The 20735-nt window shown below is 40.7% G+C and overlaps 2 protein-coding genes across 3 annotated transcripts; one reads left to right on the plus strand and one right to left on the minus strand.

The window, feature by feature from the left end:
• The first annotated feature begins 4844 nt into the window (after window positions 1-4844).
• Window positions 4845-5318, plus strand: LOC141844596 (uncharacterized). Its single transcript, XM_074732641.1, has one exon. It carries the CDS (start codon window positions 4845-4847, stop codon window positions 5316-5318), a length of 474 nt encoding a protein of 157 aa, XP_074588742.1.
• A 1582-nt stretch (window positions 5319-6900) lies between these two features.
• Window positions 6901-14432, minus strand: LOC141844575 (sucrose synthase 4-like). 2 transcript variants are annotated; one of them, XM_074732617.1, is made up of 15 exons: window positions 14246-14432; window positions 14010-14136; window positions 13553-13704; window positions 13270-13462; window positions 13072-13190; window positions 12070-12286; window positions 10910-11005; window positions 10662-10835; window positions 9631-9747; window positions 9390-9529; window positions 8175-8399; window positions 7763-8084; window positions 7444-7688; window positions 7233-7371; window positions 6901-7087 (listed from the first exon to the last, which is right to left on the minus strand). In XM_074732617.1, exons 1-15 carry the CDS (start codon window positions 14341-14343, stop codon window positions 7052-7054), a joined length of 2400 nt encoding a protein of 799 aa, XP_074588718.1. In that variant the 5' UTR covers window positions 14344-14432; the 3' UTR covers window positions 6901-7051. The 2 variants fall into 2 exon arrangements, with proteins under 2 accessions (XP_074588718.1, XP_074588717.1); XM_074732616.1 differs by having other exon boundaries at window positions 9390-9556.
• Between the last annotated feature and the right edge of the window lie 6303 nt (window positions 14433-20735).

Here is a 20735-nt window from a genome sequence, read left to right on the forward strand (position 1 = left end):
TATAATTAGATAGATTACACTTTACTCATAGGCATTACAAAATTATTGTGTTCAAATTATTTACATTGTTCGAATTATTTGAGTTTATGTATCAAAATGATTATCAAAGTTAAACTAATAAAGAGAATTTAGCTTATTATTTTATGCATAAACTATTAATAAACATTTATAAATGTGAATGACCGTTGTTTCTAGGGATTAACTATAATTAAGCAAATTTAGGGGCTCCATTGCAGACGTTGTAAATGTTGGGAGCAAGCTGGAAATTTCAACATGAAAATACCAAAATGCCCACAATTAACGAGGAAAGATAGATAGAGCTCGTTTTATGAATAAGGGTAAAATTGTCATTTCGATGTAAGAACTCTATGTGCGCTTCTTCTCTCTCTCCGTCTTCGATCCACGAGGCTAAGTAATTTTAATATTATTAATTATTATTTTTAGATTTTGTCCGTTAATTTAGAATTGATCAATTGACCTGGTTTATGTAAACCTCTATATATTGCATCGTTTAGAGATGCAACACAATCAATAAAGTTTATTCCTTTACATCCATATTGGTTCTAATATGGTATCAGAGCGGGATACCTAATTCCCTATTTTTTTTTTCCTTGCGCCGCCTCTCTCTCCCCTGCTCTCTTCTCTCACCGCACCGACTCGCCGCCCCCTTCTCCTCTTCTTCCCTTCTTCGCCGCTGCAAATCTGCCGAAGAAGCCACACGCTGCCGGCCCTGCTCGCTGCCGCCTTCAAGCCAGCCGCCGCCGCACGCACAGCTCAAAGACTCCGCCATCCCTTCTCCTCTTCTTCCCTTCTTCGCCGCTGCAGATCTGCCGATGAGCAGAGCCGTCTACAGGGGAGAAGAAGAAGCCGCCGCAGCCGTTGCCAGCAGCAACGTCGCCTGCAAATCGCCGCGGGTCCCGACGCCTCTGCGCCGTGACACCATTTCCGACGCCACCTGCTGCCCGCGAGCGTCGCACGCTGGTTGATCGCGATTTCCCATCTGCCCGACGCCCTGCCGTCGCACCTCACCTCCGCTATCCTGCCGCCGCCCACCGCGTTGGGAAGCCGCCGCCCCCTGCTTCCTTCTCCTCTGAGCACTCCCCTGCTTCTCTGCTCACCGTCGGAGAAACAAGAGGTACTTTTTCCTTTCTGCAGTTGGAGAGGAGAAGAACACGAAGGAGTAGGGGTGGCAATTTTCCCCGCGGGTTCGGGGCCCCGCGGGGAAAACCCGAAATGGGGATGGGTTTGGGGAGTTTTTTCGGGTATGGGTTCGGGTTCGGGGTTTTTTTCGGGTATGGATTCGGGTTCGGGGCGGGTATGGGAATACTATCCCCATCCCCGAACCCGCCCCGATCTCCGCCGTCCCAACCTCCGCTGCAGGATCTCCGCCCCGACTCGGGATTGCGGCGGGGGCTTTTCCGAGTTGGATGGATCGCTGGTAGTCCTTGGATTTGCAGTGAGCTCATCATCTTCAGCGAAGAAGACGACGGAGGACGCCTCGGGAGAGGAGACCTGCCGGGGAGTTCCTCTAGTAAGCCCAGCAAGGTCGGTGGCAGACACGAAGGCGTTCTTGACGGCGCGAGAGACGAGGGCCGGGACATCCCCTGCCTTGGCGGCCTCGAGGGTGGGAGATCGCTGGGCGGCCTCGGCTGCGACGAGGAATACGCCGCGCAAGATGCGGCGGAGATCCTGCAGCGGAGGTTGGGACGGCGGGGATGGGGGCGGGGATGGGAATTTAATCCCCGCGGGTTCGGGGATGGGGATTCCCCGAACCCACAGGTTCGGGGATGGGGTCGGGGATGGGGGCGGGGATGTAATTCGGGGGCGGGGATGGGAATGACAAACCCGCCCCCGCCCCGCCCCATTGCCACCCTTACGAAGGAGTGGGCTGCTGCTGTTGGAGGAAAAGAGGACTCTTGTCATCTTGTGCTTGGGCGCTGTACCCAAGAACCCCTTCACCCCTTGTTCCTTGAGTAAAATCTCAAATCCGGAGGTGCAAATTCAGTGCATATTTTCTTCATCTACAAAATGTCAGATAATTCTTCGCCATCATCGATCGCCGATATAAATTTTTCAATGCAATCTTCTGCTTTGCCTCTAAATGTCATGGCGTATTTACCCATCAAACTTACCAATGATAATTATATGCTTTGGAAGATGCAGTTTCTTTCTCTATTACGAGTTCATGACTTACTTGGCATCGTTGATGGTTCTTCTCCCAAGCCACAAAAAGCAGATGCAAATTATGCCATTTGGAGCAAGAATGATCAAATTATTATGACATGGTTAATTTCGACAATTGATATATCTATACTTCCTATGATTGTAGGACTTGTTACCTTGTCGCATGCGTTCCTTGAGTGACATATATGCACGATGCTCAATGGCTACTCGGCATCCACTTCCTCAAGCTCTAGTGGTTTCCTCGAAAACCATTGAACCAACTTGCTTTACACAAGCAAACAAAGATCCGAATTGGCGTAATGCAATGACAACAGAATTTGATGCACTTCTTCGCAATGGAACATGGAGCTTAGTTCCACGCACTCCCTCTATGAATATTGTGGGCTCTAAATGGATCTTCCGTCTTAAACATCGCGCTGATGGTTCTCTTGAAAGATATAAGGCTCGGCTTGTTGCAAAGGGTTTTAGTCAACAACAAGGTATTGACTTCAATGACACTTTTAGCCCAGTAGTCAAAATTACATCTGTCAGATTATTATTATCAATTGCCATTAGTTCTAATTGGTCTATCCGACAATTGGATGTTTCTAATGCATTTCTTCATGGTAATCTTGAGGAGACGGTGTTTATGGAACAACCACCTGGGTTTATTCATCCACAATTTCCGTCTCATGTATGTCACCTCAAGAAATCCATATATGGTCTTCGACAAGCTCCTCGTGCATGGTTTCATCGATTATCCAAATGGTTGCAGAATCAAGGATTTTCTGGTTCAAAAGCTGACTCCTCTCTTTTCTATAGACACAATGATGAATCCATGATATTCTTTCTTATTTATGTGGATGACATCTTATTAACTGGCAATGATCAGAAGGGCATCAACAATCTATTAAGTCTTCTTAACCAAGAATTTCCTATTCGAGATTTAGGAAATGCTCATTATTTTCTTGGCATTGAACTTATTCCGCATGAAGAAGGTTATGTTCTCTCTCAGACCAAATATATCACTGGGCTTCTTCAAAAGGCTAAAATGGATGGAGCACGACCGGTCTCTACGCCGATGGCTACAAATACCGTTGTCACATCATCTTCAACCTCAGCGATGTCTGATCCCCAGATCTATCGAAGTATCGTTGGTGCTTTACAGTATGTGACTATTACACGTCCTGATATCACGTTTGCAGTCAATCGTGCTTGTCAGTTCATGCATGCTCCCACCGAACAAAATTGGGAAAGTGTGAAAAGAATACTTCGTTATCTTAAAGGCACTATTCTACATGGTTTTCTTTTATATCGCAACTCATCACGAGATTTACATGCCTATAGTGATGCAGATTGGGCAAGTTCTCCCGAAGATAGACGCTCTACCAGTGGCTATGCAATATTTCTTGGCCGGAATCTTATCTCTTGGAATTCGAAAAAGCAACCCACTGTATCCCGTTCAAGCACTGAAGCTGAATATAAAGCTATAGTTAATGCAACTTCAGAACTTATTTGGATTCAATCACTTCTTTCAGAACTTCATCTTGCCTCAAAGACTACACCGAAAATTTGGTGTGATAATATTGGAGCAACATATCTTACAGCAAATCCGGTTTTTCATGCTCGTACGAAACACGTTGAGATTGATTTTCACTTTGTTCGAGAGCGTGTGGCTAGCCAACAATTGTCTGTTTCATACATCTCAGCAGAAGATCAAATTGCCGATATTTTTACTAAGCCATTATCCGGACAACATTTCGGCAAGCTAAGATGCAAACTCAACGTCAAAGATCTCCCGTTAAGTTTGTCGGGGGGTAATAGAGGCTAAGTAATTTTAATATTATTAATTATTATTTTTAGATTTTGTCCGTTAATTTAGAATTGGTCAATTGACCTGGTTTATGTAAACCTCTATATATTGCATCGTTCAGTGTTTTAAAAGGCGAAGGCGTTGGGCGAGGCGTTTACCATCTGCCCACACGGGGCGAAAGCCCTGAGGCGTCGGACGTAAGCCCCATAAATTTTTAATTTTTAAATATATAAAAATATGATATATATTATAAAAAATACTTTAAAAATATAAATAGATATAATAAAATTAGATAAAATTAAGAAAAACTATATAAATACAAAACTATCGTTATACAATTCCAAATAATAATTTAAGAAGCATTAGTCACTTGAAAAAGTAAATAATCCTAAATTAATTTTAAATGGAAATAAGGCCCAGCCTAAATTAGTAAGTCAGTGAAGTACTATAATGATCGTGTTAAAAAATATTTCTGTTTATTTGCTGAATTAATTTAAATTCTTTGTAAGGAATGAAAAATTTTTACAAAATCCATAACAATGAGAATCGAACCTGCAACCTTCTAATCTAAAGTCAAATATACTAACCAACTGCGCTATGCAGTTTTGTTGTAAATAAATAACTTGTTTAATTATTTATTTTAACGAAACTAAGGCTCGCCCCAACGCCCAAGCGAACGCCTTGAAGTTTCGGGCGTACGCCTCACAACACTTACGCCCTATTCCATCGCCCAAGGGCAGTATTGGAACGCCTCGCCCCAGGGCGCGCCTCCGGAACGCCTTTTAAAACACTGACATCGTTTAGGGATGCAACACAATCAATAAAGTTTATTCCTTTACATCCATATTGGTTCTAATACCACCAACTCATGGAGAGAAGCTCCGCCCCGGCGATTCTTCCACCTCACCTACTCCGCCTCCTCGTCCTCCTTATCGTCCGTTGGTCGGCCGCCTTGCCTCCGGTTGCCTCCGCATTGAGGGCAGTGGCCAAGGACGGCGGCACTCCCTGCACTATGTGCGCCTCCTGCGACAACCCTTGCCAGCAAATCTACTACCCTTCGCCGCCTCCTCCCCAACCTCCGGAGATCCCCCAGTGCCCTCCGCCGCCGTCGGCACCGGGATCGACCTTCTACTACTACTCTCCCCCTCCACCATCCAGCGGCGGCGGAGGCGGCGGCTACTCCTACCCTCCGCCGAATCCCTTCTTGCCCTACTTCCCCTTTTACTACTCCAGCCTTCCTCCGCCCTCGCATTACGATTTCTCCTCCGCTGCCGTCTCCCCCAAATCCTTCGCCCTCTTCTTCTCCGCTTACCTCTTCCTCTTTCTCGTCCGGATATGGTAGGAACCCCTCCTTCCTCTTTTCCCAAACTCCCCCTGTCTCGAGCTCGCTCTTTCCCTCGGCAGCAGCAACGGATCTGAAGCAGAGGCGAGGCGAGGCGAGGCGAGCAGCGACGACCCCCCAACTCTGTCTAGTAATTATTCTCTAACTCCAACTTGTGTATTCGATTCTATTCCAACGTTGCATAAATCAGTCAAATTATTGACCCTTAAACATGGCATATTTGTTAAATAAATAGCTTTACTTGTATGAATTATAGTTGAGGAACATAGACTAGATAGGTTTCCCTTACATGAAAGCTTGTTATAGTGAGTTCATTTATTGAGCCCATGAACAAAACTAGTATGAAGGGTATTTTTAAGGTATAACTTTTAGAATGAACTAGGAGCTGTTTCACTCATATCAAAAAAACACTACACTTTGAAGGGTGTGTCATATGTATGCTATATTAATGTGTAACTAAAGAAAACTATTGTTAAACTTGTTGGATCTCATTTTCATAACGTTGTAATTAATATGAAGAAGAAGATCAATAATCACTCCCTAATATTTACATAAAATGACTCGTATAGAGTTTTAAAGTTGTCAAAATGCCCCCTCATGCCATTTTAACCCCCATCGGTGACACTATTGTTTCACTTAATGAAAGGATGATGTGGTGATTTAATTTTCAACTTTCAACAAGAACGACAACCTTTTTTTTTTAAGATGCTACAATACCATTCTAAACGTCAACTTCTAAGGGTGTAGAAGTTGTGTTCTGAATTTATCTTATATGCCAGACAAATGAATGTTTATCTACATAGTGATCTCAAGTCTAGATTAGAAGGTTGAGACTTAAATCTCTGAGGCATGTAATTTTGCATAGAACAAATGTGTAAGATGATCTAAACTAGGATAAGATCCATATACTTGATATTAAATAACAGGAACAAGGTTTAACCTTGTTGCTTCTGCCTGAATTGGGAAATCGGGAGTTCCAAGGACAAAATGGATAAGAGTAAAACAATAATAAGTACAAGAACAAACACACGAGTTGATGACGATAGACTTCTCCTTCCTTGAACACATTTATGCAAAGCAAGGATGATGGAAAAATAGCTATATTTTATAACTTATTTAATCCGAATAAAATAAAAGGCTAAATCTTCTTCCCACCCCACCTAGTGGCTCTGGGCCATTATGTTCTCATTAAGTGTTTCAACCACTTGGAGAATGAGGCCAACGGAGGTTGCATTATTGAGAGCACTGAAACATGGCCATTCCACTTATTTATGTTCTTAACTTTTTGCCATTTTTTGTGCTTCTTCCAGAAGAGGCTACAATTGATGGCACGGGTTGCTTGTTTTCAAGATATGGGACTAAAATATATATCCAAATTATTATTTTATATGCTAATTAAATCTCTGAAAGTATAGATTACATAATTTTACTAATGCATCATTTGTCTGAACCAATTACTATATCTATTTGATTTTCAAACATTAATTGGTGCCCAAATAAACACTAATAAGTGAGATCTAAATGCCTCCCCTGCGGATTCGTATAATAATATGATGCGAAATGATCGGAAATCAGCTGGCGGTAAGTCGATAACTAGGAACGTTTACTTACCTGATGCATCTTGCAGTAGCTTATTTAGATCACATTAGGAGTTAGTGCAAGAAACCAAAGCTTCAGTAATCAATCCTGATCGCACAGTCACATGCTTATTTGTAATTCATACACGGCATTAATTACTCGTCATCAACAGCAAGAGGAACAGTTTTTGCCTGACATAAAAAAACAACAAATAAAGTAAATATGAAAAAACAAGTTTAATATGAGATTAACTTTTGATGGGAAGAAGTGTTATGATGAAAAATGGATCATACTGTATCTTTAGGGCATTTTGTAATTGTGTAGAGTCGAACTTACCAAGTCTCTAAATTTCAGTATGTAGAACATTTCGAGATATCGTCGTGTCTCACGCCTTTCAAGCTTTGAAACGTATTTCCAAAAGCCGTAAACCCCAGCGAGTGTCATTAGTCGTTCTGAATAGATCTGCCATGTATACCTGAAGATCCACCAATGTCATTGTAGCAATGAAAGACTAGATATGATAAGAAGCAGATACGAGGAACAAGACCTCTCTTGAATTCGTTTCAATCCTCCATCCGATACTCTTTTCCAGTTGGTAAAGTCTGCCTTGCAGCTTTGGAAGAAGTCGACCATGGATGTAGCAGCTTGATCAGGGTAGTATGGGTCAATATGAAAACCTGATACTCGGTGTTCGATAATCTCCGCGGGACCTCCATGGCAAGTAGCAAAGGTTGGGAGGCCACAAGTCATGGCCTCTACAACAGTGAGACCAAAAGCTTCATAGAATGCTGGCTGGTGCAAAAAAGAGTGACAAGTTAGAACAAAGTCTTGTGAGCTAGAAATCATTTGTCAACCAAAAAACTCACCTGCACGAAGATACCTCCAGAATCGGCAATGTAGCGATACAGCTCCCCGTTCTTTGCCCGATTGGTTTGGGCGGAAATCCAACGGAACTGGCCGAACAAGTTGTAGTTTGCAATGAGTTGGTGCATCTTCTCAATCTCTTGGATTTCTTCTCTGTCATTGGATTTCTTAGCATCAGTGAATCCAGCAACCACCACAAGGTTCGCCAGCTCTCTCAGTTTTGCAGTTTTAGCAAACAACTCGACCAGGCCCGTTATGTTCTTCACTCGGTCAAGTCTTGCCATGGAGAAAATAATTGGCTTGCTTCGATCATCCAACCGACCACTATAATAAACATCAATGGTTGGTTAGTACTAATAGTATTAACTATACCTCGCCAGATTGACATTCTGTCTTGTTTAGCGATATACTCACATATGTGTATCGCATTGTTCTTGATTGTACAACAATTCTTCAATTGAACCGTGGAGGGAGGTAAGCCGTCTCTCTTTATCAGAATATGGAAAGTAAATGCCCATGTCTGCTCCAGGGGAGACGATATTGAACTTGGGATCGAAAACATCAACTCCATGGACAACACGATATAGATCAGGGAGAGTGAAGGCAATGTGGCTTTCGTATTGCCCTACCGTGTTTTTGCTGGACAAGGGTAGATAAAGTAAAACACCATGCATCAACCACAAATAATCATAGTTCTAGTATCTACTTCCTATGAGGAATTAAACTTCCTCCTACGTGATTTGAGAAGGGAAAGCCTTGAATACACAAAGAAACGAAAGCATAAAAATGATAAATATCCAAAAGAGTCACAAATCTTACGCCATTCAATATTGTTTGGAACTCAGTCGAACCATTTTTTTCTGGGTGTTACTAGAGATATACTGTCACCCGAACCACAATTTTCGATTAGGACCATGGCCACTAGGAAGTAACAGTGCTCCTACATGAATGATTAGTAAAAGGTCACCTTAGAATTAATAGGACCTTCGTATTCAATGCTTAGGTTGAACGGATCACAAAGAGATATTCTTCACATTACAGTCCTACAAAGCCTATGTCAACTGCCTAACAAATGGACACTTTGACAATACTATACGAGACCAATAAAAGGCAATGTAAATGACCCAACAAAGATAACATCATCCATTCTTCCCAACAAATCGCTCTGATATTCTCGGATTTAATCCCACTCTATCGAACCCGAACCAGCTAGACTTGGTGGCTCCGAACTGAGAACACCTGAGAATGGTATTTCTATGTATAAATACTGCAACAATTCATCAGCCCAAGCCATTTTCTAATCTAGCAATTGAGGCCTACTAAACCACATCTTCCACAAAGTTGAACGACTCAGAAACTACATCCATGAACATATGGAGATAGAAGGAGGTGATTTGCCTCTCCTTTCATAGACCAGGGAATCTAGGGCATATAAAGCTCATTCGAACAAAAATCAAATCACAGCTATGAAATTTGGTTCATATTGGGTTGAACACGTAACTAAGATCAGGTCGGCGGACGACTAGCTCGTATTCATAGAACCTTAGGTTCTACTTCTAACCTTAAACTTGATTTTTAAAAGGCAAACTTCAAAGTTGAAACAATGAAACACTCAAGGGAAAGAAGTACCTTCCAGCAATTTCCTGGTAAGTGCTGGTGATGATGAAGTCCGCATTGTTCATAGCAAGCAAATCAGCAGTGAACTGGCATGAAAAATGGTATTTCTCCTCATATTTCTTCCAATATATATCTGAGTCTGGATACTTTGTCTTCTCTAGGGCATGAGCAATGTTGCACTGCTTGCACAAATTTGTTTCACAATACTTGTAGAAAGCATAATCGATGGAGATGTATTAAATACGAGCATTACCTGGGTGATTCCCAGTTTATAAGCTAGCAAAGAAGCGACTAGATTACCGTCACTGTAGTTTCCTATGACTAGATCTGGAGTTCCATGCAACTCTGCAGCAATTTCACTTATTGCATCCTAGTGATGGAATAAGTTGACAATCAGTGTGTTGTTTAAATGAGCAATTCAAAGTAACGAACCGGAAGTAAACAAGGGGAATTTACCATGTCACATCCGTTATTAATTGGTTTTTACCAAATTATGCCTAGTAAATTAGTTTTTTTTATCGAATCATACTCCTCGCTGTCATATTCTACTTCAAAAATCTATTATCAACTTACTATGCTGATGATTTCTGCAAGCTAATTTAGAATTAACTTGCTACATAATTTTCGTTAGACATTGGCTGTTTAAGTTTCTTTACACCAAAAATGCACATCTTGGGGTCTCATCCTAATGATGCATAACAATAGATAAACACCAATACAAGAATAAATTCTCGTAAGTTTAATTAATGCAAAGTGATTTATAAGTTAATTTTCAAATTAACTTGTGGCGTAATTTTCATTTTACGTCTAAAATGATCATTTTAAGGACTTCCACACATCCTAATGATGTCCAATCAATTTGCATGGGTTTATATGGCTCAGAACGAGCGTAAAATACAAGAAGAATTATGATTAACCAATTAACCAGGCATGATTTTGTAAAAATCAACTAAAAGGCGCGTGTGATAACTGAATTACCCAATAAACAAAAATTAAACTAAATGCTTCCCTATTATTTTTTTATATATACATAAAAAATTACAAAGATACCTTTTCAAAATATCCTTCTAAAGTTTTAATATAAAACACCGTTAAATTATCTCTCATCAAGTAGTTTTACAATACTAATAGCTGAGGGTAGAATGACTAGATTTTTAAACTTCAGAAGGGGCATGTCAAGCGATCTTACATTTTGAAGAAGCAGGTTTAAACTTTAGAAGGTGCAAAGAAATCATAGCATTTGCCATATGTAACAAATAAAAAAGGAAATCTCATAAATTTTACCTCGGCAAACTTCTCCAAGTACGGCCAAACATCAAACCTTGATATCCATTTCTTAAGGATCCCCTTCTTAGTCCTGAAAGGAACCCGCAAGATTTGAGTGTGCTGTGTTCCAGTGACTCTTTCAAGTCGCTGATTGCATGTAGTCCCTTTCGCATCAGGAATCAACCTAGTAACCTTTATTCGAGAATTTACCACGCATACAAATCTTGAGTTGCAAAAGGGCAAAAACAAGAGACAATTGCACTTACTATGAGGATTTTAGGATCAATGTCCAACCCTTGCTTTTTGATTCTCAAAACCATCTCATTTTCCAAAGCACGAACTTGATCTAGTATATAGACAATCTGCATGACAAGTGTAAGAAAATTATTCAGGAGAAAGGAAATTGAAAAGCAATAGATGATCACTGCATTTGGTGGAGGGAATAGAATGAGTAATTGTTGATACTAAAAACGGAGTAGAAGAAATAGAATAGAAATATTTTTAATCTAATTTATGGATGAAATAGAAATGAAACTATTGTTCTTATATTTGATTTGTGAAAATATTATAAAGAACAAATAAGCAGTAAGCTTTTACAATGATAAATTTTCTTCGTTGACTCGAATTTTGGTCAGCCCAAGTAACATGCTAATCTCTCCTCCAGGATCGATCAAGCCGACTGTCTGTTGGTCTGTACCTTCTGATTTCACTGGCCAATCAACCCAACAAACCACTTACCCCTCACCTAATCAACCTGTTCAGCTAAAATGGTCTGACCAATCTGGTTGCTCGATTTGACCAACTCGTCCGATACACTAGCTTGGTTAGTGTAGCCCATCCACTCACTTCTTTTGATCAATTTAGCTGACTGAATCAGCCCATTCCAACCCATTCTGACTCATTTGGCAAGTTAGACCTACCTGACCTAATTGGTTTGTTCTACCCGTTCGACCCAATTGGTTTGCTCAGCTGACCAAACTAACCATCTCAATCCTAATTTGACCAATCCATTTATGTCGCACAACCTGCACAATGCGTTTGGCTTTTCTGGTTCACTACACCAATGGGCTCAACCTGTCCAGTGCACCCACACTGAAGTGCTTCCCGCCAGGTCCATAATATATATTTTTAAAAAGTTGAATAGAGTAAGGAAATGTATTATTAATAAAAAGAGGATAGAAAGTAATAATTATTCTTGAAAGTAGTAAAAAAATAATTACTTCAAACGCAAATCATAATTCTACAGAAAATGATATTTTGTATTTATTTTTACAACCCAATGTAACAGTGCTTATTCAATAGGAATCTATACAAAATAGAATAATTATTTTTATAAACCAAACAAGTAATAAGAATCGAATTGTTGGTAGACAATCAAGTAGAATACGAGAAAAGGTAATCGTTATCAAAGAAACAAAAGCATTACCTGTCCTCCAGTGTCTGGCAAGCCCAATACATTTGCTTGGCCAAAGTAACCATGGGGAGATAAAATTACCACATTGAACACCATCGGGATCCTCCCTAGAAATGTCTCCAGAGTCGAAGGATCAGGAGCTTGAAGAATATCCAAAAGCAGGTAAATCATTTCCAGAACATGTCCAGCCGTGTCACCCCACCCTTTCTCCAAGCCCAACTCTTGCAGCCTGAAAAAGAAATCAACCAAAACTTGTACACGAGCTGAGTTGAACTTTAATCAACTTCGTAAATGAAGATTAGTGTATTCCTACTGAAGTTTGAGCAGCATACATCAAACATAAACAGTCATCGCGATATAAGTTCTAATCTGTAGAATAGATTTAGTGTGGAACACATATAGAATGGAGGAGTGTTCCACCTACGAGTGCCCCCTTTCAGATTCAACAGTTAACATTTCAACAGAAAAAAATACTAGTTAACAAAGTTAACAAGTAACTTCATTTTAAGTCCTAAAATTAAAAAGGGTGCTACTGTTTTTAAAATCATCAGGACATATTTTTTAAGAAATCTTTAACCTGGTTGAATCAGTAGGAAAATTTTTAATTTTTTAAAATAAAAAATAATCTCATATGGAGATCAATAGAGAATATAAAACACTTTTATCTACTTAAATACAGAAAAATAACATAGAAAATATCTTTAACTTTGTTAGGTAATTCAAGTTGCAACTGGAATATTAATTAGTTAAGAAAAGTAATATAAAAGTTTCCTTAAAATCAACAAGACAGCAACCATTTTTTTCTGGAGGAGAAAAGTGAAGTGGGAGAACACCATAATTTTTAATTAAAAATTAATTTATTTCACTTATCACTAGACTAAAACTAAAGGACTGTAGACCATGCAAAGATGCATCCGGAACCACATCTATAAGCATCAAACACAGGACGGGGTCCCAGAGAGGGACCACAGCTTTCCACTAATAATGAAAAAAAAAATGTAATATTTTTCTTACTTGTGGGTGAACTCTGAGAATGGAGTCTCTGGCAGAAGCTTAGACAAATACTCCTCGGCCTTCCCCAAAACGGACTGCAGCCTGGATAAACTCTGTATCCTATCGTTCAGCATCATCACCTGCCCGATTCATGCACAGATATAAATAAATAAATTGAGTTAAAAGAGATCCTAGGAGCTCATCTATTGCTAGCCTTACGTGTCCCTTGTGCCTGTGCGCCCGAAGGAAGTCGAGCAGCGGCGCCAGGCAGTCCTTGTCACGGAACATGCTGGATGAGAGATGCCGGTTCAGGAACTGCACCCCGTTCCCAATGGACGACGACCAGCTCGGCCGTGGGAACGATGCGTTGAAGGGTTCAAAGTCCAGCTCCAGTGTGTATTCATCGCCATGGCTTTGTTCGTTGGTTCAATGAAATCAAACACGCGCTCACATCAGCTTCGGAAGAGAACGCAACCTGAACTAGAAGGATTCAACATCTCACCTTCCGTCTGCGAGTTCTTCCTTGAATTTAAGGTAGTTAGACACGCTCAGCTGCTCGACGCTGAGTTCGTGGACGTTGACGCGGACGTATTCCCAAACGCCAGGTCGAGGACGGACCGCGATGGCCACGAATGGCGGAAGAACGATTGCTTCCTGATTTCAATTTCGATCCCCAAATCAGGAGCGATCCATAAGCGAAAGCAAGTAAGCAACACTAAGATCTCAACTGGAAAGCTCACGATAGAGAGGACTTAAGTTTCCAGGAATCAAGCAAAGGCGGATCGAAATATAGAAGGCGAAAGAACAAAGTGGCAATCCATAAGCGACATTAACAGTAAGAGAGAAAAACTAATTTTATCAACGGGGAATCAAATTGACAGTTAGGTTTCCATGAATCGCTTAGCAAACCGAATCGAAATCGAGAGAGGGTAAAAGAATCAGAGGCACGAGATGAGTACCTGCGCGGATCTGAGGATATCGGAGAACGGGCCGTCGGAGAGATTGGACCCAGCGTCGTCGCCGAGCTCGGCGAGGGCGTCGACGAGGTGGTGGGGCTGCAGCAATCCCTTCCCCTGGCTCACGTACCTGATGATAACAGGCCAGGTTTCAGGGACGCAAGAAATCAAAAGTATGAATCGATCGATGAATCTAGGGTTCAGACGGTAAGAAGAGAAGGAGAGGGGGTGGGAAGTACCTGGAGAGGAGGGAGACGAGATCGTTGCGGTAGGCCGAGAGAGTGTCCTCCACCCTCTCTCGCAGGCTGGCGATGCGCTCGAGCCTCGCTTTCGACATGGATGGATCTCCGGTGAAGGAGAGAAAAGGGCAGAGACGAAGGTAGAAGAAGAAGGAAGCAGAAGCAGAAGCGAGGCGTGTGAGCAGAGCAGTGGCGCCTGTTAGTCACAGGTTTCAGAGAGGATAGCTCATATATATATACAAATTAACAAACTTTAAAAATAGGGAAGTTTTCATTTTAATCCCTAATTTATTGTTTTGTTTATAATAATACTAAATCTTCAAATTATTCACATCAAAGTATTGGAATTTAGTTTGATTTCAAATGGACTAGAAAGTTAACAGATTTGAAATATAGGCAAAGCGAATAGAATGTTTATATTCGAAGATTAATTGGTTAGTTGATCGACTAAGATAAAGTTAATCCAATTAAATGTCTAAGTCAATCGACTCGTAAACAATTGAAAATATAAAAAATAGTTATTGATTTAATAATTACGATCTCATGACCATCAATGGACTCGTAGACAATTTATAACTAACTCATAGATAGTCAACAATCTCATTGTTAAGCCCCGATCGAGCTTGTGGATATAAATAAATGGGCTCATGAGATAGACATAAGCTAGAAAGGACTTGCAAACTCACGAGTCAATAGTGAGCTTAGACTCACAAGCAAGCAGCAATGGCAATGGCAATGGCCTCCCCGAAGAGGAGAATGGAGAAGGACATTTGAACTACATAAATGAATTTCTATAATAATACATAAATTATAGTTACTACAGTATAAATAATTTACTTTTTATCAATATCAGTTATTATTATATTATAATAATTATGAGATCATAACTATTATAAAATTATAATAATTATTTTTTTATCAATGCTACTCAATATTATATTGTATCAATTAGTTATTGTCTCATAATTATTATAGGATTGTTATTGTTTGAGAAATAAAATAAAATGTTATCCTTTAAATTCTGAAAGTAAAGAAAATGAATGTTATTCTTTAGTTTTTAAATATGAAGAAGATGAATATTAATATTATTTTATTTATAAGTTGGGTTGTCTAAATCAACTTTAAATTGGATAAAGTTTTAAATGGATAAGATTTCGCCATCTGTCATTTTCAAAATGGACATATCATTCGATGATTCATAATGCATGAATTGGACATGTTTGTTTTGGTGCTTTGGCATTTTGGCATCTACTTTATAGAAGATTTATCCGAGAATATTCATGAATTCATTCCTTATTTTCTTTATTATTATTGTTTTTTATAATTCAAAGTATTCAAATCTTTTGATTTAATTAATTGTGAAGATGGATGACTCATAGATTGTTCATCAAATAAATCTGAAAACATGCATGATTCATAATCTAATAATTAACATTCTTACAGTACATCATAGTTAAGATTGATATTTGCCCATTGAATATTTTACCACTGTACTATTATTTGAGATTTTTTTCTTAAAAAGCTTAGAAAAAGGGGAGAAAAGATTTTAATAAAGCATGGAATGAAAATGACATTGAAAATGAAGTAGAATAAAACAACATTCCTATCTCTTTATGGTCCTAAATACTTTTGTTCCAAAATTATAATAATTTTGGTAAAAAATACTATGATATAAAGTAAATTATTTTTTATTTATTTAAAATTACTACATAATAATTGTTATGTTAAAAAATTAATTTAATCAAAATTATTTCAACTTAATCAAATTCATTTAATGTAGTAGTTTTATTTAAAATTATTATATATAGCGTGTGGCATTTTTTGATAAAAATTTGTTATAAGCAAAGTTGCCATAATTAGTAACAGTTATGAACAAAATTACTATAAGAATATTTACGGGTTGAAAAATGAGATGAGTTATTGTTATAAATGATAATAAAGGTGTTGGTGCCTGATTATAGTTTTAATGTGATTGTTAGATCTTGAAGGAGGTGAGTACCTTGTCCGTTGTGGAATCTCGTAGGTTCGGGAAGAAGTCTACAAGAGTCTTCTCCGTAGTTTCTCACTCCAAACGCTCTCGGGATCCGATGGTGATTTCCCATGAAAGAAGTCTCGTACCGAGAGAGGGAGAGAAGGGGAGTCTTGCGCAATTCCTTTCCAAGAGAGGAAACTTGGCTTGCACAATTGATGGAAAAGGGATGATACCTCCATACCTTTTATAGCAAATCAAAGGTTTTGCAACCTTTCCCCTTCGGCAATCTTTCCAAGCAGGCCCGGCTTTAGGCATAGGCCGGTAAGGCCTATGCCTAGGGCCCAGTTTCACTTGGGGCCCAAAAAAAAAAATATTTAGGGTTAATCATTAATGGATGGTAGAGAGTTAAAATCCGATCCGGAAAGCCGTTCGTATTCTTTCTCGCCGCGTCCCCTCTTCTCGTTCGACGCGCACACAGTCTTCGAGACTTCGACTTTTCATCTCCCCTCTAGCCATCACATGATCATCTACCGTCTTCGAGATTTCGACTCCCTCTTCTCGTTCGACGCGCACGCGAGCACCGATCAGCGAGGCACGAGCAAGACAACACCTCCGTTCGACGCGACATGCCGCACGCGAGCACTTCTTCGACGGTCTTCGGTCTTCCTCACCGACGCCGACGAAACCGCGAGGCTCGCCCCTCTGGCCGTCTTCCTCGCCAGCGAAACCGCGAGGCTCGCCCCTCTGGCCGTCTTCCTCGCCGGCGAAACTGCAAGGCTCGCCGCCTCCCCCCTCTGGCCGTCTTCCTCGTCGACGACGGCGAAACCGCGAGCTCGCCGCCTCGCCCCTCAGCCCTCTGGCCCTCTTCTTCGACCATCTTCCTCGCCGGCGAAACCGAGAGGGACTCGCCCCTCTGGCCGTCTTCAGTCTTCTTCGATCGTCTTCCTCGCCGGCGAAACCGCGAGGGCCTCGCCTCTCTGGCCTCTGACCGTCTTCCTCGCCTCTCTGGCCGTGAGGCTCTCCGTCTTCCTCGCCCCTCTGGCCGTGAGGCTCTCCGTCTTCCTTGCCCCTCTGGCCTCTGGCCGAGTGGCCGTCTTCCTCCGTTCCTCGCCCCTCTGGCCGACGAGTAATCCACGTAGGCGAAACCGTCTTCCCTGCCGCGTCAGATCTGATTAATCGTCCTGTTTACAGATCGTCGGATTCACTAATTGTGTTTCGTTTACTCTGTATTTGGGCGTCGGATCCGATCCGATAATTTCTTTTCCTTCTTTCAATAATATTGTTGCTGAGATTTAGCTTTTAGATAGTAATTTTTTTGTGTTTGATACAGCAATTTTTTGTGTTTGATACAGCTGTTATACGAGTTTTTTTGATGAATCATTCAGGGGCAGTGGGGCGACGAAGACGGAGAGCCTCACGGCCAGAGGGGCGAGGAAGACGGCCACCATTATCGGTCAAAAGTCCAAACAAAAAAGGATAAGAGAAATTTTTTTAAAATAATAACAATCATTTTAAAAAAAAATTCGCCTAGGGCCCTCCGTGGGCTTGAGCCGCCCCTGTTTCCAAGAGTTGTCTTTGGCAACCTTTCCAAAGGTTGTGTCCATTGTGGGCAACAACCGATGACAACCGGTAACATCTCCCACTTGCCCACAGAGGGCACAATAAAATGTCAATTGCTCACTAAAAGCAATTCATCTCTCGATACTTGCTTCTGATCAATCTATCATACGACGAATGGAGTGAGCGACCTTACGAGAGTCGGCACAACAAATGAACAGTGATATATTAAGTTATCACCAAACTAACAGATCACAATACTCTAAAGGAATCCTGTGGTGCCCTAGATATCTTCAATATTCACCAGTTTTGACATCCCGGATCTCTTAAAATTAGCGATGTCAAAATCCGAATGTTTTGTACTCATGACTTTATCGCCACTAAGTCGACATAGTCCCTCAAGGTATGAGTCATAAAACACAGTGCAATACTTAGATGTCTTTCTTGAATTCTCATGTCAATTCAATTAGTCTTAACCGCTTTCCTAGTCATGTCCCGCTGGACTATATCAGCCATAGCCCTAAGGTGCATGCTAAAGTAGCGACATCAAGCTTCCTTTTCATGACATAGATCTCAAGTCCTAAGGGTACAGATGGATCAACAAATTATGATCCAAGAGCTCACACAATGATGAAATAGAGATCTCATTCATCATTCTCTTCAATGGTCGTTTTACACACATGTGGTATGATCACATGCTATGGTGTTCTTCCATCATTATGGGTGTATCACATACAACATAATAAAAACACCATACGGTTCTTAGTCTAGCCACTCCCACTGCGGCTAACCCGAGTCTTACGACGTCTTATCATAAAACTCGCAACCAGCTTAATGAAGGCTTCACGGATTTGATTCTCATATCCTATGATTGATCCAGAGGGATCTCATCTTAATTCAGTTTAAGGCGACAAATAATAAAAAGAAAATATCTTGCTCGCTCTCATAGCGCCATAGATATAAATTTATCTCGCTCGCTCTCATAGCGCCATAAAAAATTGTCTCATCTTGCTCGCTTTCTTAGCGCCAAGGCGAATGACCCGTGTGAGGGGGTCCATTCAGAGCCTAGTGATACTTTTTCTTGATGTGTAAAGTATTCCATCCATAGACACACATAAGGAAGGAAAACATAATTACTTAATTGTCAATAAATATTGTGCACATTACAATTTACACAATCCCATATTTCTAATATGGGTTACAAATGCCTCCCTCGGGATTTGTTTAGTTAGTGGATCGGCCAACATATGACCTGTTGAAATGTGTCGAAGAACCACTAACTCCTTTGCAACTAAATCCCGAATGTAGTGATAACGAATGTCAATGTGTTTGGTTCGTCCATGGTATTTAGGATCCTTAGCATAGGCCAAGGCCGATGTGCTATCAACATACAACACCACCGCCTCCTTTGACAATTGTGTCATGGCCAATCGTTGTAGGAAACTCTGCAACCAAACAGCCTCTTGACATGCAGCAGAACAAGCCACATATTCTGATTCCATGGTGGATAAAGCAATGCACGTTTGTTTCTTGCTACTCCAAGAAATAGCCCCTCCACCTAACATAAACACATAGCCTGAGGTGGATTTGCGTTCATCTTTATCACCAGCCCAATCAGCATCGCTGTAACCTCTCAATCTTAAGTCACCTCCTTTGTAACATAAGACAAGGTCTGAAGTACCACGGAGATATCGAAAAATCCTCTTAACTGCTTTCCAGTGAACGAGACCGGGATTACTTTGATAACGACTAACAAGACCCACCGCAAAGCTAATGTCTGGTCGTGTACATAACATGACATACATTAGGCTTCCAATCGCAGCAGCATATGACACTTTAGACATTTCATTCTTTTCCTTATCAGTTTGTGGACATTGATTGATACTTAAAACACAACTCTTATCAACTGGAGTATCGATGGGTTTGGAATAATGCATCCGAAATCGCTCAAGAATCTTATTTATATAAGTCTCCTGTGACAAACACAGAAGTTTATTCGAGCGATCTCTAGTGATTTTTATTCCCAGCACATAATTTGCTTCACCCATGTCTTTTATCTGAAAGATAGAAGACAACCATTTTCGAGTGGCTTCGATAGATTCCATGTCGTTTCCAGCCAATAAAATGTCATCAACATATAATGACAAAATAAGAATATTTTTTGCCATACGTTTAACATACACACAGTGGTCTTCTTCAATCATCTCAAAACCAAATGAGATAATAGATTTATGAAATCTAAAATACCACTGTCTAGACGATTGTTTGAGGCCATAAATGGAACGTTTGAGACGACAAACTTTGCGCTCTTGTCCCTTTGCCTCAAAACCTTCTGGTTGAACCATATAAATTTCTTCGTCTAGTTCTCCATTGAGAAATGCTGTTTTAACGTCCATCTGAAAAAGTTCTAAGTCTAAATGTGCAACAATGGCTAGAATAAGGCGAATCGATGTGAATCTCACCACTGGGGAGAATGTCTCATCGAAATCTATACCCTCCTTTTGAGTATATCCTTTCGCTACAAGTCGTGCTTTATATTTGTCGATTGATCCATCCGCCTTGCGTTTGACTTTGAAAATCCATTTACTTCCAATAGCCTTACGCCCTGGAGGGAGGTCGACAAGTTCCCAAACCTGATTCTTACTCATAGAGTCCATCTCATCTTGCATTGCTTCCTTCCACTCTTTACTAGCAGATGAAGTTAATACTTCTTTAACAGAAGTAGGCTCATCATCAGCAAGCTGGCACACAAGGGCTTCCTCTTCAATCTCAAATCGACGACGAGGTATGTGTCCACGTTTGCTACGGCGTATCTGATCGTCTTGTTCTTCTATAGGTGTGCTCCCACTGGGCACAACGCTCCCACTATCATGATCATCTCTACTATCTCTGGCGGCTTCCTGGTTAGGAACTAATCCCCTCCCTTCGCTGGAAGATGGTAGAATATCATGAGGGTCATCC

Source organism: Curcuma longa, chromosome 13, assembly GCF_044706935.1.
Source record: "Curcuma longa cultivar G26 ecotype Majalengka, Jawa Barat chromosome 13, ITB_CL_G26_1.1, whole genome shotgun sequence".
In the NCBI taxonomy this organism is placed as follows: Eukaryota; Viridiplantae; Streptophyta; class Magnoliopsida; order Zingiberales; family Zingiberaceae; genus Curcuma; species Curcuma longa.